The 22,825-nt window shown below is 43.4% G+C and overlaps 1 protein-coding gene across 4 annotated transcripts in view; it reads left to right on the plus strand.

Moving 5' to 3' along the window:
* Positions 1 to 835: 835 nt before the first annotated feature.
* TENT2 (terminal nucleotidyltransferase 2) overlaps positions 836 to 22,825 on the plus strand; it is a 41,940-nt gene continuing 19,950 nt past the window's right edge. For 2 of the 4 annotated variants that reach the window (XM_088443921.1, XM_088443925.1), the window contains exons 1-6: positions 837 to 1,253; positions 2,793 to 2,921; positions 18,756 to 18,803; positions 19,108 to 19,357; positions 19,574 to 19,688; positions 20,079 to 20,170. In XM_088443921.1, the coding sequence (XP_088300047.1) occupies positions 1,108 to 1,253; positions 2,793 to 2,921; positions 18,756 to 18,803; positions 19,108 to 19,357; positions 19,574 to 19,688; positions 20,079 to 20,170 (780 nt within the window). In that variant the 5' untranslated portion in view covers positions 837 to 1,107. Of the gene's footprint in view, positions 1,254 to 2,792; positions 2,922 to 18,755; positions 18,804 to 19,107; positions 19,358 to 19,573; positions 19,689 to 20,078; positions 20,171 to 22,825 lie in introns of all 4 variants that reach the window. The other 2 variants (XM_088443922.1, XM_088443924.1) reach the window with 2 other exon arrangements.

The following is a 22,825-nucleotide window of genomic DNA, read 5'->3' on the forward strand; positions in this document are numbered from 1 at the left end:
CCCGTTTTTTATCAAAGACTTTTCAAAACTGCGATAAGTCTTTGAAATTGAATAGGGTGTAAAAGTAAAACAAGTGATATTAACGCAAAAACTTTAAAAAGTGCGATATTAACGCAAAAACCACCCATATTGAATAACCCTCATAATGTTTTGTCGTAAACACTAAGATTGGTGGAGGGATTATATGCTAGGGGGCACCAGCCAAAATCTTGCCTAGGGCACCATACTGGCTAGGGCCGGCTCTGGACTCTGGGCCTGATTCAGAGCCGGACGTTCTTTCAGAGCGCTCGCTCTGAATCAGGGCGGCTTTTTTTTTTTTCCGAGCCGGTCTCTTGGCCGCTCACTAAGCTGTGGGTGACCACCCACAGCTTTTGCGAGCGGCCAGGTGATGGTCGCGACCATCGGGCTTGCGACTAACCCTTGTGGTAATAGAGATCCTCAGTAATAGAGGCGGAAGCTCACTACTGGGCCTGCCCCCAAACGGCAGGCGTTCCTTCCTGCCCGCCTCCAAAACGGGGCGAGCTGTCAATCACAATCGACAGCCGCCCCTTTTTGGTGCGAGACCCGTAGCAACGGAGCGCCCGTCATTGGCCGGATCTCACGGACGTGCAAGCCGGAGCCGGCTCCGGCGTGCGCATGCGCAGTGGGGGACCATCGACCCGCTCGCGAGCGCACAGCGCTCGCGAGCGGGTCTGAATCAGGCCCTCTGGCCGCATCAGCCAATCTGTGGGCAATTTGAAAAGTTTTGCCCACTACACCTGATGATGCATGTGATCCCGGCGGGACAATGCCACCAGGGGGCGCTGTACACGCCGCGGTCACGGCGGGTCACGTGAGTGGCTTTGTTTAGACTGCAGGGGGCGCGCTGACAGCCTCAGGCCGGTGATTGGCTGACTATAACCACGTGACAGACCGGGATTACTCTGGAGTTCTGCTCCTTCCTGACTAACCCCCGAATGGTCTGACGTTACCGGCCCCCTGGCGGCCGCCATTACTCCCGTACTCTCTACCTAACTTCCTGCTTGCTGTGAGAACTGAGCAGTCACGCAAGCGGCCGGTCGCGGCCTGGCATCCCCAGGCTAATGTGCGGGCCTGGCCTGGAGGAGCATGTTCCCTAACTCCCCCAGCCTGGGCCACAATCCGCTAAACCTACACTCCCCGCGTCCCCAGCACCAGACCGGGGAAGTGTTCAGGGACCTACTGGACTCAAAGCCGCTGCTCCAGGCGCAAATCACCCTGCAGAAAAATGCCAAGTGAGTCGGGTATAGGTGCCGGGGAGAGGTGGGGTGTATGTACCCAGGAGCAGGGGAGAGGTGGGGTGCATGTACCCAGGAGCAGGGGAGAGGGGGGTGCATGTACCCAGGAGCAGGGGAGAGGTGGAGTGTATATACCCAGGAGCAGGGGAGAGGTGGGGTGTATACAACCAGGACCTGGAGAGAGGTGGGATGTATACATAGCCAGGAGACAAGGAGAGGTGGAGTGTATATGTACCCAGGTTCCCGGGAGAGGTTGGCGTGCATAAGTGCCCATGATCCTAGGAGAGTTGGCGTGCATAAGTGCCCATGATCCTGGGAGAGTTGGCGTGCATAAGTGCCCATGATCCTAGGAGAGTTGGGGTGCATAAGTACTCATGATCCTGGGAGAGGTGGGGTGCTGGTCCGTTGTTGACATTCTCATGCCGATTCATGCACGATTACGATGTCGCAATCGTGCATAAGTACCCAGGATCCGGGGAGAGGTGGGGTGCATACATAACCAGGATCCTGGGAGAGGTGGGGTGCATATGCACCCATGAGCTGAGTTGTATACACACCCAGGAGATGTGGGCTGTATACGTACCCGGGGAGCGGTGGGGTGTAGTATTATTATATGCACCCAGGAGCTGGAGAGAGCTGGGAGTTTCTGCCCCAAAGAGTATGTAGAAGAGTATCACTAAGTAGTCAGGGAGAGATGGGGACTCAGTTGGGTCAGTAATTAGATTTGGATGCCGGTTAACTGTTTGTATTTCAGTCATATGAAATGACCTGAGTATTGTGTGTAAATGTGAGGCCTGCCACCTTACAATGATAGTATTCATTTAGGATATATAAAACGTTTGTCAGATTACTGTCTTATATAATGCATTGGTGCTAAGGTGGCATTAGAAATAAATATGGTGTTATTGTTACTTTATGTGCTACAAGTACACAAAAGATGGTGTTATTGTTGTGATGTGCTACAAGTAGTACACAGTATATTTGATCATGTTAGTGATTTGTTAAATTTTTTAGCAACTTTATTTAAACTATTAATTTTTACAGTATTTACCAAAGTGACTTATTGTAAGTTGTAATCACACAGACTATCCTTGCCACCATAATGGCAGTGGATCCGTGCTAATTTGATAAGTAGTATGTTAAGGTGCATACACGTAACGATTTTGAAACCAACAATAGATTGATGAAAATCGTTCGTTCTGTCGGACAGTCTGAAATGAACTACAAACGGGAGCACGCTTGAACGATTTTCATTCATTGTTATAATTCAGAAACTGATTTTTTGAACGATAACGACGTCATTATAGTTTAATCATTCAAAAAATCCTTACATGTGTACGCACCTTGAGTCCCATGCACAAGGATTTGATGTAATTGTATAAGTTACCGAATTTTCACATACTGATGAAAGGAACATTTGACTAATTGAATGATTATTTGGTAAGTAAGATTGTTGTGTTTATGCTGATTTGTCACAATTCTCAGGCATTTCTTGTTTTCAGATTACAAATGTTTGGTAACATCACAATGTTTTAGTCTCTCCAGAATGCTGATGAGTGGGAATGTTCTGACAATGCCCCCAGCGTCCCCTCAGCCTTGGTCGTACGGGAATCACAGTCCCTTAGTTGATACAGGCTCCTCGTCTTCTCCATACCAAAATAGAAAGTAAGTTTTTTTTTTTTTTTTGTTTTTTTTTTTTTATCTTGTGCTGAACAATTGATATCTTGTGGTGATGTTTCTAACATATATATCTGGAAATTGTATACAGCAGCTTTTACAGTACATTGAGCATGAGCTTGACCACCTGTATTGATGGATGCAAATCTAGTGTTGCAAATGGTGTAGGGTATATCTACTGCCTAGATGCGGTTACCTATTAATCTATGCATACCATTGGGCTAATTATGAACAATCCCCCTAGATGTGTGTCATTCAGCATGTGCAGTGTTCTCCCCAGGCTGTTTTCTGCGGGCGCATCGCCCGGGAGAAACAGCCTGCCGCCCGGCACTTTTCCCCGCTGGCCTCTGAAGTGACCGGAGGCTAAAGAAGTCTCCGATCACTTCAGAGGCCAGCGTTCCCAGTGATGCACTGCGCGGGTGACGTCACCTGCGACGTGAGGAGCCTGCCCGCGCGCCTGCTGGATCTTGTTAGATCAAGTCAGTGCAGCGAAGGAGCGGGAGCGGCCAGCAAGTAAAGGTAAGTGCTGGGCTGGGACTGGGACCAGTCTGGGGGCACTGCATAAGGGACACTATTAAACCTGGGGCACTGCATAAGGGACACTATTTAAGCCTGGGGGCACTACTTCAGCCAGGGGGCAATGTATAAGGGCAAAGTTAAACTACAGGGGGCACTGTATAATGGGCACTTTTGACTGAGAGCCAGTGGGGGAGCAGCCTGAGACCTGTCAGGCTGGATTGGTAAGGGAGATATCCCTTTTCCTGGCGCGCGCATAATTGCGAAGGCCCCCACCCGGCTACTTTTGCATGCCACCCGGCTGGAAAAAAATTCTAGGGAGAGCACTGATGTGGTCTACGTCGGTGCATGGATGGGACCTGGGAGATTGCATTTGTTTTACTCTGCTCAGTCCGCTGGTCCTCTGTGGTATCTTAAGCTGGTTACACACTAGGTCGACCTATCCGATGACTAGTAATAGTCTGCCCGATGTGCCGGGCTTGCCAGCTCAACTGGGCGGGCATTTAAATTTCCCGCTCAGTTGAGCTGTCAGTCGACCCTGGGTCCCTGCAGAATGTATACTGGCGATCGGCGGGTCGCCCGTACACACCAGCACATGATCAATATATCTATCAGATATATCAGCTATCTGCTGTGCTGCACAGCAGAATGGATGTGTCAGCGAATTATGTCATTCACAGACACATCCGCTGTACACACACGGCGATGGACTATAGGTATATCGCCCGTTCAATGGAACAGGCGATATATATATCAATGTGTACCCAGCTTTAACTATGTCCTTCAGGTACTTTTTATTTCCTACCTGGATGTACTCTCATTAGAGTTTATGCCCATCTGTATTCCTGCACTGATTGTATTCAGCAGGACACCTATGACCTAACACCTAACAACAGATACGCCTAGATGACTTCTTTCATTCAAGGTTTAGATCCCTGTTTCTCACTGCACTGTTCACTGCTATTGCACATGAAGGGACAGCAGAAGCAGGGGGGTTATTATACCTCTTATCTATTTCTACTTATCTTTACACACATACCTTTGCAATGCCAACTATAATGAAAAATAACTGAGAACTATATGCATAAGGTTTTGGGTTCAGTTAGCTCAGCTTACAGGTTTCTGCGAAGTACAGTGATTTATTGTGAGAAATATCTATATAAATGTAATTTTACGTTATCTCTGTGTTTGTTAAATGATAGAGAAGCCACAGATGTATCCGTATCAATCATGTATCCTTGTCTCTGCTGTGCATGAACTCTGCATTTGTGTTTTGCTTTGCATGTGCAGGAAACTGGCTATACAAAGTGATCTTTTATCTGGATTATTTTTTATATATTTATAACTAGCAGTGCCTACCCTGTGCATATATATTTTTTTCAGTAGTAATAAGAGGGTCATTATAGAATAAGTATTCTAATAAATATTAAATCAAGTTCAATGTACGTCAGCAAGATGACGACAACCACAGCTGCTGGTGATACAGGATTACAGAGATGAGGGCTTGGCCCTGTAGGGGACAGCAGAGAGCACAGGAGTAGGAAATAAATACATTGTACTCAGATCACACTATAGAGTAATGTCCCTATAAAATAGATCTATCTATCTGTCAGACAGCACTCCCATATACATACACCACAGCCCTGGTGCCCTCTGTAGATTCCTCAAGCGGAGCTTCCAAATAAATACAGTCAGTGGTGACACTCTGGTATAAAATCAAGGACACAGATGCAGGGATAACACACATGTAACATACACCAACACCATGTGCACAGCAGCAGCAGCCGGGACAGGAAGTGGGACGACCACTGATGACATCACAAATGCAACCCGTTGCCATAAATACAGTAAAGCTAAAAATAAAGTAGCAGAAAGAGCTCAGCATTGAATAAAACATATTGGCATGAGAGAAAATATATACAAAATTAAAATAACATGCATAATAAATATACACATACAAAACTAGCATGTCATAACAGCACATAATGATAATATAGTAAATTCAATGGTAACTGTCTAGGGAATTGATGCATCATATCCTAAGTAACATTTCATCATAAACACACAAGAGATCTAATCCTCTAGGTATCAAATAACAGTGGGAAAGTGTAGGACAAAAACTCTACATATACAATATGTAAATCTTCCATCAACATAGCTCTCCTCCTTGAAAACCTGCACTTATATAGATACAAGTCACTGACTTTAAGCTACAACTGGATGAAAAGTCTTGTTGTAAATAGAGAACCATGTCAAACAAGTGCTGTTGTGCCTGGGACTAAGGTAATATATATCATAAACCTGTATACAATATTCACATAATGGCCACTCTCAAAGAGAGAAACAGAGGTGCTCAACTTATAAATAATTTCAACGCCATGTCCGTCACCCCGACATGTCTGTAGAGACGTGCAGGACGCAGACTACTGCAACCAAAACGCTCAAAGAAATAAAAAATAAAAATACCCTCCTAGAGGAAACAGCGTAGTCCCAAATTCTCTTTCAAACCTCTAGGACACAAGGGGCCGAATTCAATTCAGCGCGATGGTGACAAGCCGCGGGAGGGAGCACCCGCAGCTATGCTATACACCGTGCTGTTTGGGTGGCTAAAGGATTTCTTCTCGCACCCCCCTGGGATTGCGAGGAGAAATCCGACAAAAGTGCTGGGCACGCAGCTGTTTGCCACCTTAGCGCGGCGCTAACAGCTGCGTGCCCGGCTCTTTAGTTGGAGAATGTCGGTTACCGCGCCTTAACAGCCAGGTTAAGTCGCGAGAACCGGCATTCTCAGACTTGCCTGCTTCTCGACCAGGCAAACAGCACACTGAATTGAATAGCTGCGGGAGATCCCTCCTGTGCCTATTCAACATCGCACTGAATTGAATTCGGCCCAAGGTTTCAATTTGGTAAATCCAGTGTGATTCACATTGAAGTAATTTACGTGATCTATAAACTCCTCTGATCGAGGCCGGGACATGATCAATGATCATGTATATTAGGGCTGATAAGTTGTGCCCTACTTGTACAAAATGCCTCGCCACCTGAAATGCTGGCCGGTGCAAGGCCATCCGATCACATTATGTACAAACAGTTTTACACACGTTGCATAGTTCGCATGGGCAAGTTCCAAGATAGAAAATGAATTTCGTAGTACAGCTAAGTATGTATAGTCAAAAACCGCTTCCCACTATAGTGATGGCAAAAGCTGTCTCCCACTGGCCCTGATTCAGAGCCGGACTCTCTGACAGAGCGCTCGCTCTGAATCAGGGCCGTCCCTCTGTTTTTTTTTAGCGGCCTCTTGGCCGCTCGCATAGCTGTGGGTGACTACCCACAGCTATAGCGAGCGGCCAAAAAGATGGTCGCGATGGTCAAGACCATCACGACCATCGGGCTTGCGACGAGACCCTTGTGGTAGGGTCTCGTCTGCCGAAAGCCCTGGAGTGCTTTCGGCTTTATCAGAGCCGAGAGCACTCCCACTGACATTGCTTGTGATGTCAGTGGGGCCGGCCCCAGACGGTAGGCGTTCCCATGGGAACGCCTCCGTCTGGCCAGCCACGCCCACCAAAGGGGGTGTGCTGTCACTCACGATCGACAGCACGCCCCCTTTGTAGTGAGACCCGGAGCGACGGCTTAGCCGTCGCTATCCGGGTATCACGCATGCGCACGACGGAGCCGGCTCCCTCATGCGCACTGGGCCAACATCGACCCGCTTGCGAGTGCTCGCGAGCGGGTCTAAATCAGGCCCACAGTCCAATATCTAAGTCAAGCAATTCAAACACTTACAAACAACCATATTGTCATTTCAAAATTTTTCTGCCTCATTGTGACCCAAATTACTAACGTCTGTCTTAACCACCCAGTCACAAATGTTCTTACCACGAGCAAGATTCAAATTTGTCATTCTGGACAATTGGCCATTGTTGTTTGGTAATGCGACTAATGTTGTTGCTGACATCATTATAATGATTAACCCGGCATACATTTCCTATTCCCATCTCTTTTACTGGGACGTTATAATTGCTCACGTGGGATGATTGCCTGCTCGTACTAGAGAGTTCTGGTCATATCGCCTCTTCACCTCAATGTCCCTACACACTCACACTCGTCTAGCGCGTATGAATTGCGTGTAGGATAAACCGTATTTCAAAGGTTTTGGGTGGAAACTACTTGCATGCAGCAGCGTGTTTCTATCAGTGGGTTTGCTATATAAGGATGTCTTAATTATACAATTTTCATGCCTTATCTGGACATACTGCTGCCTCATGCATGACATTTTTGTATTAAACGTGAACATAATAGGGCTACTAGATACATTGCCTGTCCACACAATGAATATATCATCAATGTACCTTTCAGAAAATTAGATATGTCCCTATCTATACTTATAATAAAGTTGTAATGGATGTCTGTACATCAATTTTTTCTTTTTTTTTTTTTTTTTGCAGAAATACACTCCTTGGGGACTGTATGATCTACTTAGACAAAAAAAAATAATCTGAATTTTTGTTTGTCTTTTTGTTTTTGCATCACTCACAAACTGCTGGATGAATTTTGATTGAGTTTTCAATATTTTATAGCTTAGTCACCTAGAAAGAAACTGAGGTATCTATTGTCTCAATGTGACATCAGGGAGAGTAGAAATAAAGGAAAAACTAGATGCCTGACCCTCGGCATGTGCAGGCTCCTCAAGGCAAAAATTACTATGTATATAAAATTATAATATTTTGGGGACAAATATACTTTTAGGGACTGTTTATGAACTATGGAGACAATTATTATTTTTTTAATCTGAATTTGCACAGGCTCCTCAAGTCCAAAATTACTATGTATATGTGTAATTATATACACTGTGTGTGTGTGTGTGTGTGTGTGTATGTATGTATGTGTATATATCTATATATATATATATCTATATATCTCTCACATCAACATTTTCTCAGTAAATATGTGTGTAATGGGGCTATTGTAATGAAATTTTTACCAAATGTCAGCAACAATCCACACATGCAAGGAAATCAAACCATAGATGTCCATAAATTTAAGTTATGTCTAATAATGTGACATGACACAGGGAAAAAGTATTGAACACGCTTACTGATATGTATTTAATACTTCGTGCAAAAGCCTTTGTTGGTAATGACAGCTTCAAGACACCTCCTGTATGGGGAAACTAGTTGCATGCATTGCTCAGGTGTGCCTCTTCTATGAACTCTGGGCCTGATTCAGACCCGGTTGTAAGCATTGAGCGCTCGCAACCGGGTCTGTGTTTGCCCACGACTATGCCGGCTCCATGTATATGTATGTATGTGTGTATATATATATATATATATATATATATATGTCAATTTTCAGTTTAAAGAGAAACAAAAATAAAAGACTAGCACACCACCTTAATGCAAAAAAAGTCAAAATCAATGTATTAAAAATACAGCCATGTAAAAGTCCACCACAAAATGCATGTCACAATTATATTGAGGCGCATGTATACTTTAGGAATAGCCAATAGGAAAAATAGGCAGATCATGAAGTGCAGTAAATGGCAGCATGCACACTTAGCAACAGCCTGGTGACAATATGCAGTTTAGATCAATGGCTCGACGGCCGTTTCAGTGTTCCTACACCTTCATCATGCCCATGGGGCATTGGGCTGTCTAACCCCGATCTTTGTTCCTGTCATGGAGTGATGAGTATTATGTGCCTGATTACAATATGAAGAATCTTTTTTGAAATCGCACTTTGTGCAGGTTTTCTGCTTAATTTATATATATTATTGCAAACCCCGAACGCAGAGAGTTATATATGCATGTGTGTGTGTATATATTAGGGGTGAGCGGGTTCGGATTTCTGAAATCCGAGCACCCCCGATCCGAGTCCGATCCGAATCAGGCTCGACTTTTCCCGCCTGACTCGGATCTGAAATCGAGGCAAAACGTCATCATCCCGCCTTCCGAGTCTCGCGGGTTTTGGATCCTATATAAGGTACCCACGTCGGCGCCATTTTCTCACTCGGCTGTGGACAGTGAAGAGGGAGGGTGGGAGTTAGGGCTGTGTAGTGTAGTGCTGCTGTTGTCCACTACTTCAAAGTCCATAGGGGCTGGCTGTGTTGTGCTGTGCTGCTGTTGTTAATAGGGGCTGTGTCCACTACTTCAAAGTCCATAGGGGCTGGCTGGACTGTGTTGTGCAGTCAGTTCTCCATAGGGGCTGTGTCCACTCCAAAGTCCTGTGCAGTGTCCCAGTCCTAAAGGAGTGCTGCAGTGTTGTCCAGGGGGTGCTCTGTCCATCAGGGGTGCTCCCCCCAAGTGCTAAAAAAATAATATATTTTCTGTGTTTGTGAATTGTGTGCGCAGTAGCCGCACGTGCATCAACAAAGTAGTGCCAAGCGTGCGCCTGTGTCATAAGTAAAGGGCCGGCTGGCTTGACCGTTAAGGGTGCTGTAACCCCCGAAAGTACACTCCAGTCCAAACCAAAAAAAAAATTATTTTCTGTGTTTGTGAATTGTGTGCGCAGTAGCCGCACATGCATCAACAAAGTAGTGCCAAGCGTGCGCCTGTGTCATAAGTAAAGGGCCGGCTGGCTTGACCGTTAAGGGTGCTGTAACCCCCGAAAGTACACTCCAGTCCAAACCAAAAAAAAAATTATTTTCTGTGTTTGTGAATTGTGTGCGCAGTAGCCGCACGTGCATCAACAAAGTAGTGCCAAGCGTGCGCCTGTGTCATAAGTAAAGGGCCGGCTGGCTTGACCGTTAAGGGTGCTGTAACCCCCGAAAGTACACTCCAGTCCAAACCAAAAAAAAAATTATTTTCTGTGTTTGTGAATTGTGTGCGCAGTAGCCGCACGTGCATCAACAAAGTAGTGCCAAGCGTGCGCCTGTGTCATAAGTAAAGGGCCAGCTGGCTTGACCGTTAAGGGTGCTGTAACCCCCGAAAGTACACTCCAGTCCAAATCAAAAAAAAAATTATTTTCTGTGTTTGTGAATTGTGTGCGCAGTAGCCGCACGTGCATCAACAAAGTAGTGCCAAGCGTGCGCCTGTGTCATAAGTAAAGGGCCGGCTGGCTTGACCGTTAAGGGTGCTGTAACCCCCGAAAGTACACTCCAGTCCAAACCAAAAAAAAAATTATTTTCTGTGTTTGTGAATTGTGTGCGCAGTAGCCGCACGTGCATCAACAAAGTAGTGCCAAGCGTGCGCCTGTGTCATAAGTAAAGGGCCGGCTGGCTTGACCGTTAAGGGTGCTGTAACCCCCGAAAGTACACTCCAGTCCAAACCAAAAAAAAAATTATTTTCTGTGTTTGTGAATTGTGTGCACTGTGGCTGCACGTGCATCAACAAAGGAGCAGCGCCAAGCGTGCGCCTGTGTCCCATAAGTAAAGAGCCGGCTGGCTCATTTCTTAAAGGGTGGTGTAACCCACAAAGTGCACTACTCTCCAGCAAAAATAAAATAATATTTTCTGTGTTTGTGTGCGCTTTAGCCGCACGTATATATATCAATATAACATAAATGGAGGACCAAACTTTCTCCGATAAAAATAAAATAGGGAAAGATCAAGAACCACTTCCTCCTAGTGCTGTTGCTGCTGCTGGGAGTTGTTCATCATCCCAGAGAGGAAGTAGGAACATCACTACTTTTACTAAACAATTGACCCTCCAACAGTCCCTAGCGATGAGGATGAAGTACGACAGCAGTCATCCTGAAGCAAAACGTATAACTGAGGCCTTGACTGCTATGTTGGTGTTAGACGTGCGTCCGGTATCCGACATTAGTGCAGTGGGATTTAGACAATTGATGGAGGTAGTGTGTCCTCGGTTCCAAATCCCGTCTAGATTCCACCTGCATCCTCAAAGCAGCAGCGACAAGCGTGCGTCTGTCTGTTAAAGGGTGGTGACACCCTCAAAGTGTGCTACACAAACAATTAAAATATTCTTCTTTTTTCTGTCTTTGTGAATTGTGTGGGCTGTAGCCGCACTTGAATCCTCAAAGCAGCAGCGACAAGCGTGCGTCTGTCTGTTAAAGGGTGGTGACACCTCAAAGTGTTCTACACAAACAATTAAAATATTCTTCTTTTTTCTGTCTTTGTGAATTGTGTGGGCTGTAGCCGCACTTGAATCCTCAAAGCAGCAGCGACAAGCGTGCGTCTGTCTGTTAAAGGATTACATCGGTGACAGCATCCAAGTAGGCATGTCAGACAGTCCGTACCTGTACTGGCAGGAAAAAGAAGCAATTTGGAGGTCCCTGTACAAACTGGCTCTATTTTACCTGAGTTGCCCCCCCTCCAGTGTGTACTCCGAAAGAGTGTTTAGTGCAGCCGGGAACCTTGTCAGCGAAAGGCGTAGGAGGTTGCTTCCACAAAATGTGGAGAAGATGATGTTCATAAAATGAATTATCAACTCTTCCAGGGAGACCAGCCTCCAGAACGTACAGAGGGACCTGTGGTTCCAGCAGGGACGAATTAATACTTTGTGAGGATGAGGATGTACACACTGAAGAGGGTGAGGAATCGGTGGATGAGGAGGATGAGGATGACATCTTGCCTCCGTAGAGCCAGTTTGTGCAGGGACAGATAAATTGCCAGCTTGTTTTGTGGGGGCCCAAACGAACCAATCATTTCAGCCACAGTTGTGTGGCAGACCCTGGCGCTGAAATGATTGGTTTGTTAAAGTGTGCATGTCCTGTTTATACAACATAAGGGTGGGTGGGAGGGCCCAAGGACAATTCCATCTTGCACCTCTTTTTTTTCTTTGCATTATGTACAGTTTGGGGCCTAGTTTTTCAATGCCATCCTGTCTGCCACTGCAGTTTCACGCCTAGATGGGTCACGTGTTTGTGCCGCCCACTTGTGTCGCTTAGCATAGTCATCCAGCTACCTCGGTGCAACCTTTTGGACATAAAAACACTATTGTGAGGTGTGAGGTATTCAGAATAGACTGGAAATGAGTGGAAATTAAGGTTATTGAGGTTAATAATAGCATAGGAGCAGAAAAACCTACAAATTCTGTGATTTTAGCTGTTTTTATGCTTTTTTTCAAAAAAATACAGATCCAAAACACAAAACCCAGAACCCAAAACACGCAAGGGTGGTTTTGGCAAAACCAATCCAGATCCAAAACACGAAGAAAGATCCAGATCCAAAACCAAAACACAAAACACGAAAAGTGGCCGGTGCACACCCCTAGTATATATGTGTATATATATATATATATATATATATATATATATATATATATAATATGAGAGAGATCTATTTCGCGGGAAACTATATATATATTTAGCACTAATCAGGCATCTTATTTTGACTCATGAATTTGCAGTATACATGTCAATCCAGTAGATACCACACAGAGACACATACTACATATCATGAGTCGATGCGCTTATTACTTGCAGCCTTTTTGCGTTACTGTTGCTTGCTCGCGAGTTAGTTGCCCCAAGCATCTTTTTGTGTTAATCCCTGACGGAAAAACTGCAATTATTGTTTACAAAGACAATTCGTGATATCTACAATATAAAATATACATCGCACTATCAGATGCCACTACTGTCTCTGTAAAATTAGTTCTGCTGAGCAATAACAGACATCCACGCGGGCAAACGCTAGTGAGATAGAGAGATTAATAAATATATATATATATAGCAAAAAAATGGAGCACTCACCAGAGTTTTAATGGATGGGGAAAAATTATTTATTCCATGTACATCATACCTCAGGTTTCTAGCTTGAGGGACAGTCTCAACGTTTTGTTCCCTATAGAACCCTCCTCAAGAGGCACAACCACACATACATTGCATCAGGGCAAACGGCCCCACCCAGAAGACAACCTCACACTGCCCATGTCTATATCTATATCTATATATATATATATATATATATATATATATATATATATATATATATATATATATATATATATATATATATAATTTGGACGTAGCCTATTTTACTCGGAGGATCTCGAGGCACATTTCAGTGAAAACCCGATCAAGATAAGTTCAGTAGTTCTCGAGTTTATCGGGATCATACATACAAACAATTTATTCCTCACTTAAAGACCTACTGTACCTGTTTAGCGACCGTTCAGACTTACGACCTGCGCTCTGACCAGCTAACTGTGGCGTGCACTGATACAAAAGAAATAAAAAGACAGACTCTGCCGCGAGAGGGGGAGACAGAAGACATTGCCTCCCATAAGGGAAAGAACGGACAGGGATGCGGCTCGCTCTCGGAGGAGGTGGGGCACACACAGGCACTTGTCACCCTCAGCCTGGGTCCTGCTACTTCCCGGGCCCTATACGTCCTCGCTTAACCGATTCGTTTAACGACCGAGTCGTAGGATTCGAAACTGTGACGTTAAGTGAGGAATGTCTGTATATAGATATACCTTGATACAGTCATGTATGTGGTGTGCTTAATCTACTCTGTAGATTAGCTTCCATACTAAACACAGTGATATGTAATGAAAAATGCATATGTGATCGCACACAGGGCTCGATTCAGACCCGCTTGTTAGGATGCGTTTGTTCGTAGTTGCCGATGCGTATGCATCACAGTGCGTGAACCAGTCTGAGCGATCGGGAAGCGTACGCTCGCTGTGAATAGATTGTTCAGCCGAGTGAGTGACAGGAGAAGCCGTTTGTAGGTGGTGATGGGTTGGTCTATGAAAACGAGGGAGTGGAGGTGCGAACGCAGGCGTGGCTGAGCATCTCAACGCCGTTTCAGAGGTGTGTTTATGATGGAGCGTCACAGTACAAGTCACCTGGCTGGTTTTTACTCTGAAGTGCTCGCAGTGTTTGTGGTAGGGTATGGTCAAACACAAGCGCTGTGTTTGCTTCTGATGGTACCGATGGTTGCATACACATCCTGGAGATGACGTGCGCAAGTGGGCATATTAAGATGGGCTGGTGGGCGTCTGCATATACAGGGCGATCGCATGCCAAGACATATAGTGGGGCATGCTTATGCCTTGCTGTGCAATCGCCTGCCTTGCTGTTAGTTAGCCGGATCGGGCGAGCGTACGCATCTAGCGAGTGGGTCTGAATCGAGCCCATAGACAAGGTGACAGCAGAAATTACGCTTTGGACAGATTTCTGTTGGAAATAGTCACCAGAATCACTTTATACCATTTTTTTTTTGGTTCCTAAATTTATAGGATTATCCTTTTCTAATATCAATTTAGGATCCACCAGAATCCAAAATATTCTTTTTATGTAGTGATAGTTATCATTTTGATATATTGCTTATATTATGTATGTTGCAATTTTAATATTTCCACCTATCGCACAGGTTGGATCCCTGACCGCGTTAATATCTATTTCTTGGATATTTTTTCTGATTTGATTTTATTATGTGTATTTTGTTTGTTTAAATGCGTGTGTTACATTTTGTCAACCGGTTCTGATTGCCGACAATTAGAATGTCGACATGGACGGGGAGGTTGACATTGTGAATGTCGATGGGCTGCATGTCAAGCGTGTGGATGTCCCTAGCGTTGGTGAGTTTTCCTGATCCTAAACCTAGCCCTAAAATAGTCCTAACATTTGCTGTTGCCATTTTGTCAGTAAACCTTATGATTGTAGTTCCTCAACTCATATTGTTTTCATAATCTAAATGAGTTATATTTTATAGCTCTAACTGTTATAAAGCATGCCCCACAAGAGCGTCTTCATTCGCTATCTTACTATATATTACACTTATTCTGACTATGGAGTTTCCTGCAGCTCCATATATTAACAATGTAATACAGCTATATGCAAATCTTCAAGCGTACACATTGATTTGCCCCACCCGCTAACGCAGCCATCGTAGTTCGTATCGACACTTACATCTACCCTATGCTGGGTGCAAGTCTTCTGTCTGAAATAGGCAACTGTTGGACATATGCAGGGCTCAGAATAGGACGTAACCCCGGCTACACGTCTCCTCCCAGTCAATGCTCAGAAACTCCCATTTTGTGCACAGAGAGAGAAAAATGCTCGCTACAGAATCTGCGCAGTTTGCTGACATTCGCTAAATGCAGTCACATATAGAGCTACATCCAACATTTCTGCTTTATTTATACTGCACTAGGTCTTCTTCACTTTTAGCAGTGGGGCCAATTACAGTACACTGTAACCATAGCTGGGTTTTCATTTGGCTGTTTGCAGTTAAGTATTCGTATTTCTCACCTCAACTCCTGGATATATACAAAGGGTCTCATCTGTAAGCACTGGATGATGTTTGTCCTTGGAGGGTTGAGCTGTGTCTCCATGGGGCAGTTATACATGCTGCTAGAATCAAAATAGCTTAGGGAGAAAGTCTCCTGCAAACTCGTAATCCATCTAAAAGTGTGTGTCTTTCACACATCTCATGTATTCCTGGGATTGCTGCTATAAACCTGAAGGATAGGAAATAGAGAGAGAATAAATAGAGACACACAGTCTTTGCAGGCAGAGTTATAATGGGTGAGACACCTGCACTACTTCTTGCATTATACAGAGAAGACTCCAAAACCTATCAGCTGGTGTTTTGTGGTATTACTAGGCCGGTCTCCCCTACCTTTACTTGAAGGCAGTGTTTCCCAAACTCAATCCTCAGGGAACACTAAGCTGGCCATCAATTTTTCCTTGTTGGTGCACAGGTGTATTCATTACTACCCGACACATTTAAAAGATCAAAAGGTGGAGCTAATAATATCACTTGCGATTCAGTGAGGAGACCTGGAAAACATGCACTGTGAAGCTCGCCATACACCAGACCAACTTTTCTCCAACCATCCAACTAGTTGGTTGGTTGGAATGAAAATCTAGTAATGTATGGGAGCAAATGACAATCAGCAAATTGTTCCCGAATCCCAGAAAACACGAAAATGGTGGTCCAGGCTAGCTGGTTATATCTGTTTGATGTAAACAATTTGTCTGAACAACAGCTTCCGTCCGTTTTCCGGTGTTTGGGAGAAAATGGCTGATTGTCGTCTGCTCCCATACATTACTGTATTTTCATTCCAACCAACCAACTAGTTGGATGGTTGGAGAAACGTTGGTGTGGTGCATGGCGAGCTTCACAGTGCATGTTTTCCAGGTCTCCTCACAGAATCGCAATTGATATTATTAGCTCCACCTTTTGATCTTTTAAATGTGTCGGTTAGTAATGAATACACCTGTGCACCAACAAGGAAAAATGGAAACCATGCACTTATGGTGTGCTCCCTGAGGAATGAGTTTGGGAAACAGTGCTTTAGGGTATTGTGCATCTTTATAGGTATGTGAAAAGGTGTCTCTTTAAAGAAATCCAGAGGTAGTGGACACAAATTTGGAAACCACAATATATGGTCACTTCATTTGGCAATTGGGCTGCCTTGTGCGGCCAGCACAGACTAAGCACCATGGAATGTTGTCCACCAGTTTTCCACAGGAAAGTCACCCAATTAATTCCCCTGGACGATGGTGGAAAACATTCTGAAGCATCATTCCTGAATCTCTCATCACATCAATTGTGCTTCAAGAAGCCCAAGACATAGGGATAAATCAGTGTTTTGCACATTAGACCAATGGGAGACTACATTCTATGTGGATGGGGAATTGTCATCCTGAAAGACTCCCTTCCTGTTGGGGATCACTTCGTAACATTAAGTCGGGATTCGTACTGATATTACCCTCTAAGTGAATGCACCCAGCCATTGGCAGGAAAATTTGCCCCACAGCTTTACAGAACGACCAGAACCCCTCCCGGTAGGAAACGAGCATTCAGGACTCCGTTTTTGGAGAACATCTGACCAGATCCCCTTACATTCTTTAATGATTTAGCACTATCAGCAATGACATTTTGATACTACAGTTTTTTTGCCGACACTGTGTCCTAAGTTGCAGTGCGATGTGACTAGGGTGCATCAGCAGACTGTGCTGATTAATTTGATATGTGACACTTGTATATCTGTGTGCGACTGAGTCTGAATCTGTATACCGCTTTTTTCTTGCTCAGCTCTGTTGTGGTGCTAATTCATCAAATATTCCAAATATCAAATAAATCGGCACAGTGTACTGGTGTGTCCTAGTTGTATCGCATTGCAACTTAGACGCATTTTTGTAAAAAAGGCGCCCACCGCTAGCAGAGTAGCACGGGACCTGGTGGCTCACTTAGGCTAGGCAAGTCGCGCTGCATGGCGTATTGAGACTAGATGTATGAGGATACATCTATCTCTCATTTGATGCTTTTACTTCACAAGTATTGTGCATGGTAAATAATTAAAACCTACTGGCTAATATGTGGGATAGTCTTTTTTTTTTTTTTTTTTTTTTTTTTTTTTTTTTTTTGTTTCTCTGGATTGTATTTTTGCAGACTTTCTTTTTCTGAAAACTGTTAAAGCAATGTATATTTCTGCCCGCAAAGATCTGGTTGTTTTTACATACCTGACATTCTAAAAATATATATAAAGGTATAGAGAGGTAGAGCGCACTCGATTGCCATTAAACTGTCCAAAAATATAACTGAATCTGTAATATTAGGGGGAGGGGGGGGGGGGGGTTACCATCTCACTTTTTCTTCCTCACCTAGGAGCTGAATGTTACTCTTTTCTGAATCTAGTTTTACAATACATGAGTCCCCCATTTCCAAATATTCTGAAATACACATTTTTTTTTTTTTGCCTTGACTGAGAAAATGAAACCTTTTTGATTTTTTTGATGGTTCAATGTACACAAACTTTGTCAAAATGATTACAAATATTGTATAAAATTACCTTCAGGCTGTGTGTATAGGGTGTGTATGAAACATACCTGAATTTTATGTATGTACACAAACTTTGTTTGAGCCACAAAATTATTGAAAATATTGTATAAAATGACCTGCAGGTGTATATAGCACATAAATACATTCTGTGTGTATATTTGGGTCCTATTCCCAAGATATTTCATTATGATATGCAAATATTCCAAAATCCGGAATATTCTGTTATCCAAAATACCCCTGGTCCCAAGCATTTTGGATATCAGAGACTCAACCTGTGATATCTTTCATGTCCTCCTCCTCCTTTTTTTTTTTTTTTTTGTGTTGGTAGCTCAATAGCTTCTGTCCCTTTTTATATCTGTAGGGCTTGTAATTGTGCATTACAGCTTGGAAGTACAGGGTGTCCCTTTGCATAGTAATAACTTACATACTGCCATGATTCTTGTAACCTGTATTGTTCATTTGTGTGTCAGTTTTTCTGTTTTCATTAGTTTATGTAACTTGGAGACCTAAACACCATCCTATATGTTAATAAAGTAGAACTGTAAGAAACATGCTGTTCTAAGCAATCTGCTTGTGAAGACGTGCAAAGTGAATTTGGGTTCTTTTTTGCCCAGATTACCATTTTTACTTAGACAGATCCTACATTTTGACTCCCTATTACGGTAAGCTCTTCAAACGGTTTCACGTTTTCTCACCGTAACAAGTGGTTATGTTTTGCACATTTAAGGCGTATAATTTTTAATTTTGCAGTATTTTAGTGATTTTGTTATTGTGTCAAATATAAGACCATATAAAAGCTACATTCTATAAATAGTGCCCATCACTCTGACTGTCCTTGGTACACACAATACCAGTTGTGCTTTAGACTCACTGTTTGCTACTTATGGGTAGTGTTGCTTGGTGGTGGTATTTGTTCTGCAACATATTACAAAGATACACTTTGTTTGTTTTGTGTATATCCTTTAGGCGAAGAAGTGATGAGGGAAATGATCCTTATGATGTAAAAAGACAAAGGTATTCTCCCCAGCAGCCTTCCCCTATCATTCACCAAGCAGTGCCTTTAAAAGACCACCACCGCTACTCTTTCCCAGGATCTGTAGGACTGCTATTGCGGCAAACACCTCCGACCCCTGACATAAATGGTCAAGTTCCATCTACAGGAGACACATGGCTGTTTGACCACATAGAAACCACTTTGCCTGTTGCTAAAGACAAGGTATTTATGAAGGCAGAAATCTATTATTTTATTTTTTTTACTTCGCTAAGCAGAGTATTATAGAGTGTTTGTTTATTTTTTTATTGTTGTGTACTTATTTTATTTAGCACATACCAACCATGCTTTACCATGTGTACGGAATATTTGGGATTTTGAGGTGGTTTACGGATTACTTATCGTTAATATGGCGGCTGATTTTTCTGATTTGTGTTACAGCTGAGTCAGCAGATCCTGGAGTTATTCCAAGTTTGTCAACAGCAAGTCAGTGACTTGAAGAAGAAAGATGTCTGCAGGGCAGAACTCCAGAGGGAAATTCAGCAAATCTTTCCACGTATGTATTTTTTACACTGGACTGGGATCATTTTAAAGGAGCCATAATATTAATACCTGAAAAACCTTTTTGCTTTCCAAATGCTATCAGGACATAATGTGTCTCTGACAGCCGGATTCTTAGATGGATTCGTCAGTAGTGTCAATCATTATGTGTGTTAACCATATTAAGCTGAGTTGTTAAGGTAGGGAGAGGCAGCTCTGAGTATTTCATCTATGCCAGGGTTCATTACGAGTATTTATTTTCAAGTCTCTAGTGCCTATAATGTACCACTATATTTCCACATATTCAGATCACAATTTATTATGTCTTTGGAAAAACATTTTTAATTCATAAATTACTTGACCCTTGTTCTTTTGTTTATGTATTTAATTTATCTTGTACTTCTAGAGAGCAGGCTGTATCTGGTTGGCTCTTCACTCAACGGGTTTGGCACAAGAAGCAGTGACGCAGATTTGTGCTTGGTTTTAAAAGATGAGCCGGTGAGTCCTAAAAATGTGTACTTAGTGGCCACTTTATTGGGAACACCTTTCTAGTATTGGGTATGACCCCTCTATGTGCAATAGATTCAACAAGGTGCTGGCCCATGGTGATATGGTAGCAACACTCACTTGCTGCAGATTTGTCTGCTACACATACATGCTGTAAAATCCATGTCCCACCACATCGTAATGGTGATCAATTGGTTAAGATTTGGGGGTAGTACCAGTCAATGAAGTACACGGAACACTCATTGTAGGTTTACTCCAAATACTGACCCTGCCATCTGCATGTTGCAGCAGAAATTGGGATTTGACAGACCGGGCAGCCACTGTGGGGGCTAAATGGGGGAGGCCTTTCTTTTTATTTTTTATTTCTTTTATTTATTTTTTTTACACCAACCCAATTCCTGGATTGAGTTGTTTTTTTTTCAATCCCGAATCCCAGGATTGAAGGGAAAAAAAAAAAAAGCCCCGGGATTGGCCTCCGTCACTGTGTGTGTGTAAAAAAAAAAAAATAAAATAAAATAAATATATATATATTTAGCATGCTAGATTCTGGTTGCTCACAATCTGCGTAGGAATTGAATTCTGTTTTATATTGAAGGCGTAAACCAAAACTGCATAGAGGAAGTAGCACTTCTCCAAGCTTTCCAGTGTGTGTGCTTGTTTCTTGAAGTAGTTTAGCAGCATAAGCACATTTTAGTTAAGCTTCTACTTTTTGCCTGCATGTACTTATTAGGATTCTATATGATTTCCTGTATGGTGGAGCACTTTATAAACCTTTCATACATGCTTCTGTTCATACATAATTCAGAACATGTTTGCAGTTCAATGTGACCTTGAGGAGCAGGAATTTTTCTTTGTGGGGTCTGCCACTTTATCAACTACAGTCTCCAATATGGTATCACCCCCAAAGTAGGTATAATATTCCTGAACATAAATATATATTTAAATTGCCATTTAATTATCAAATATTCTTAAGGCCATTTGTTTTTCAAAAACTAGCATTTCAGTCTTCACGTGTAAGTTCCTGCGGTCAGGACCTCCTTTGTATTTTCTCTATGCCTTATTATCTGTCTAATTTTAACTTTTTTTTTTTTTTTGTTTTGCCACAAATGTAGGCTCATATAAAACTAGTAATGTTTCATAGTCCTATGGAATTATAATTTTGACTTTGCTGACAAAACAATGGAAAAACCAAAATTTTGTTTAAAAGGTATCATTCTGCCATTTTCTCGTAGATGTCAGTGCTTTCTTAGACTTTAGGTGCCCACACACTAGGCAATATTTTACACGAATTCCGACGCATCGGGACGACAGATCATGTAAAATATCCTAATCGTGAGTCTCTACTCGCGATTACGATGCCGATGCTCGTACCTGCTGGTCGTATGTCGCATCTTCAGATCTTGACTGCCCCTTAATCAGTGCCCCAGAAATGCTCCTCCTGTTGTGCCCCCAGTAATGCCCCTTTATGCAGAGCCCCCCATTAATGCCCCTTTATGCTGTGCCCCCTCCCAGTATAGAACAGACCGCACTTAACCTCTATCTTACCTCTCTTCACGCTGGCCACCGCTCCCGCGTCGACGGCTGCAGCTCACTGGATCTAACTAGATCCAGCAGGGCAGGCCCCTCACATAGCGGGTGACGTCATCCGTGAACTGCATCTCTGGGAACGCTGGCCTCTGAAGCGAACAGAGGCTTCTCTGATCGCTTCAGAGACCAGCGTTCCAGCACAAATATTATGTGGCCCAGTCACTCCTGCCGCGATCGGAGCTCAGCTCCGATCGCGGCAGATGTGAATGGGCCGCATAATATAGTATATGTATTTGGGCCCACATGGTTGGACCACATAAATAGCTTCTTTGGGCCGCGAGTTCGGCATCCCTGCCCTACAGAGTCCATATCAAAATCCTCACTCTAATCGAAGTCCTCCCAATCCACCACTCATCACCCCCCACACTCCCGCCCGTCCATTTTGCTCTGCCAACGACATTTGCCTCCTTTCTCTACTGAGAGTTTCTTGACACTACAGTCTCCAGGATTTCCCATACTGCTCCTAATCGCTGGAACTCACTCGCTCTTCCTGTTGAATTCGCCACCATTCTGCAAAGCTTCAAACAGGCTTTCAGTCTATCCGTTCTCATCCTAATCTTCCCCTCCGTAACCATGCGCACTGACTTCCTTTTTTTACACTTCTGTGCCCCCCCTCCCCTTACAGAATGTAATGGTGCATACACACGGTCAGATTTTCTGACATGTGTGACTGCAATGATGAACGATGCGCGTTCCCGATTGTCAGATAACGATATCTGATGTGTTTGCAGTCAGATTTGGATGATTTCATTCATTTTAATACTGTCTGAAATCGTTCAATTGTTCAAATCATTTGTAAAATTGTTCAAATCATTGGTAAAAATCGTTCAATCTTTCATCTTTCATCGTTCATCTGACAGATCTGACCGCGTGTATGCACCATAAGCTTTTACGAGCAGGGTAGACTGCCCTCATGTATGATCACTTTCCTCATTTTTGACATTATATTCTCCCCCAGGCTTACAGTGGCCATGAAACTCTCTGCCGCACCATCAATTAGGTTACAGTGTGCAGCCAGCCTATCATGTATTATTTTGTATATACAAAATTTGTTTGCAT

Source organism: Taudactylus pleione, unplaced genomic scaffold (genome assembly GCF_031769625.1).
Source record: "Taudactylus pleione unplaced genomic scaffold, aTauple2 ptg000336l, whole genome shotgun sequence".
Lineage (NCBI taxonomy): Eukaryota > Metazoa > Chordata > Amphibia > Anura > Myobatrachidae > Taudactylus > Taudactylus pleione.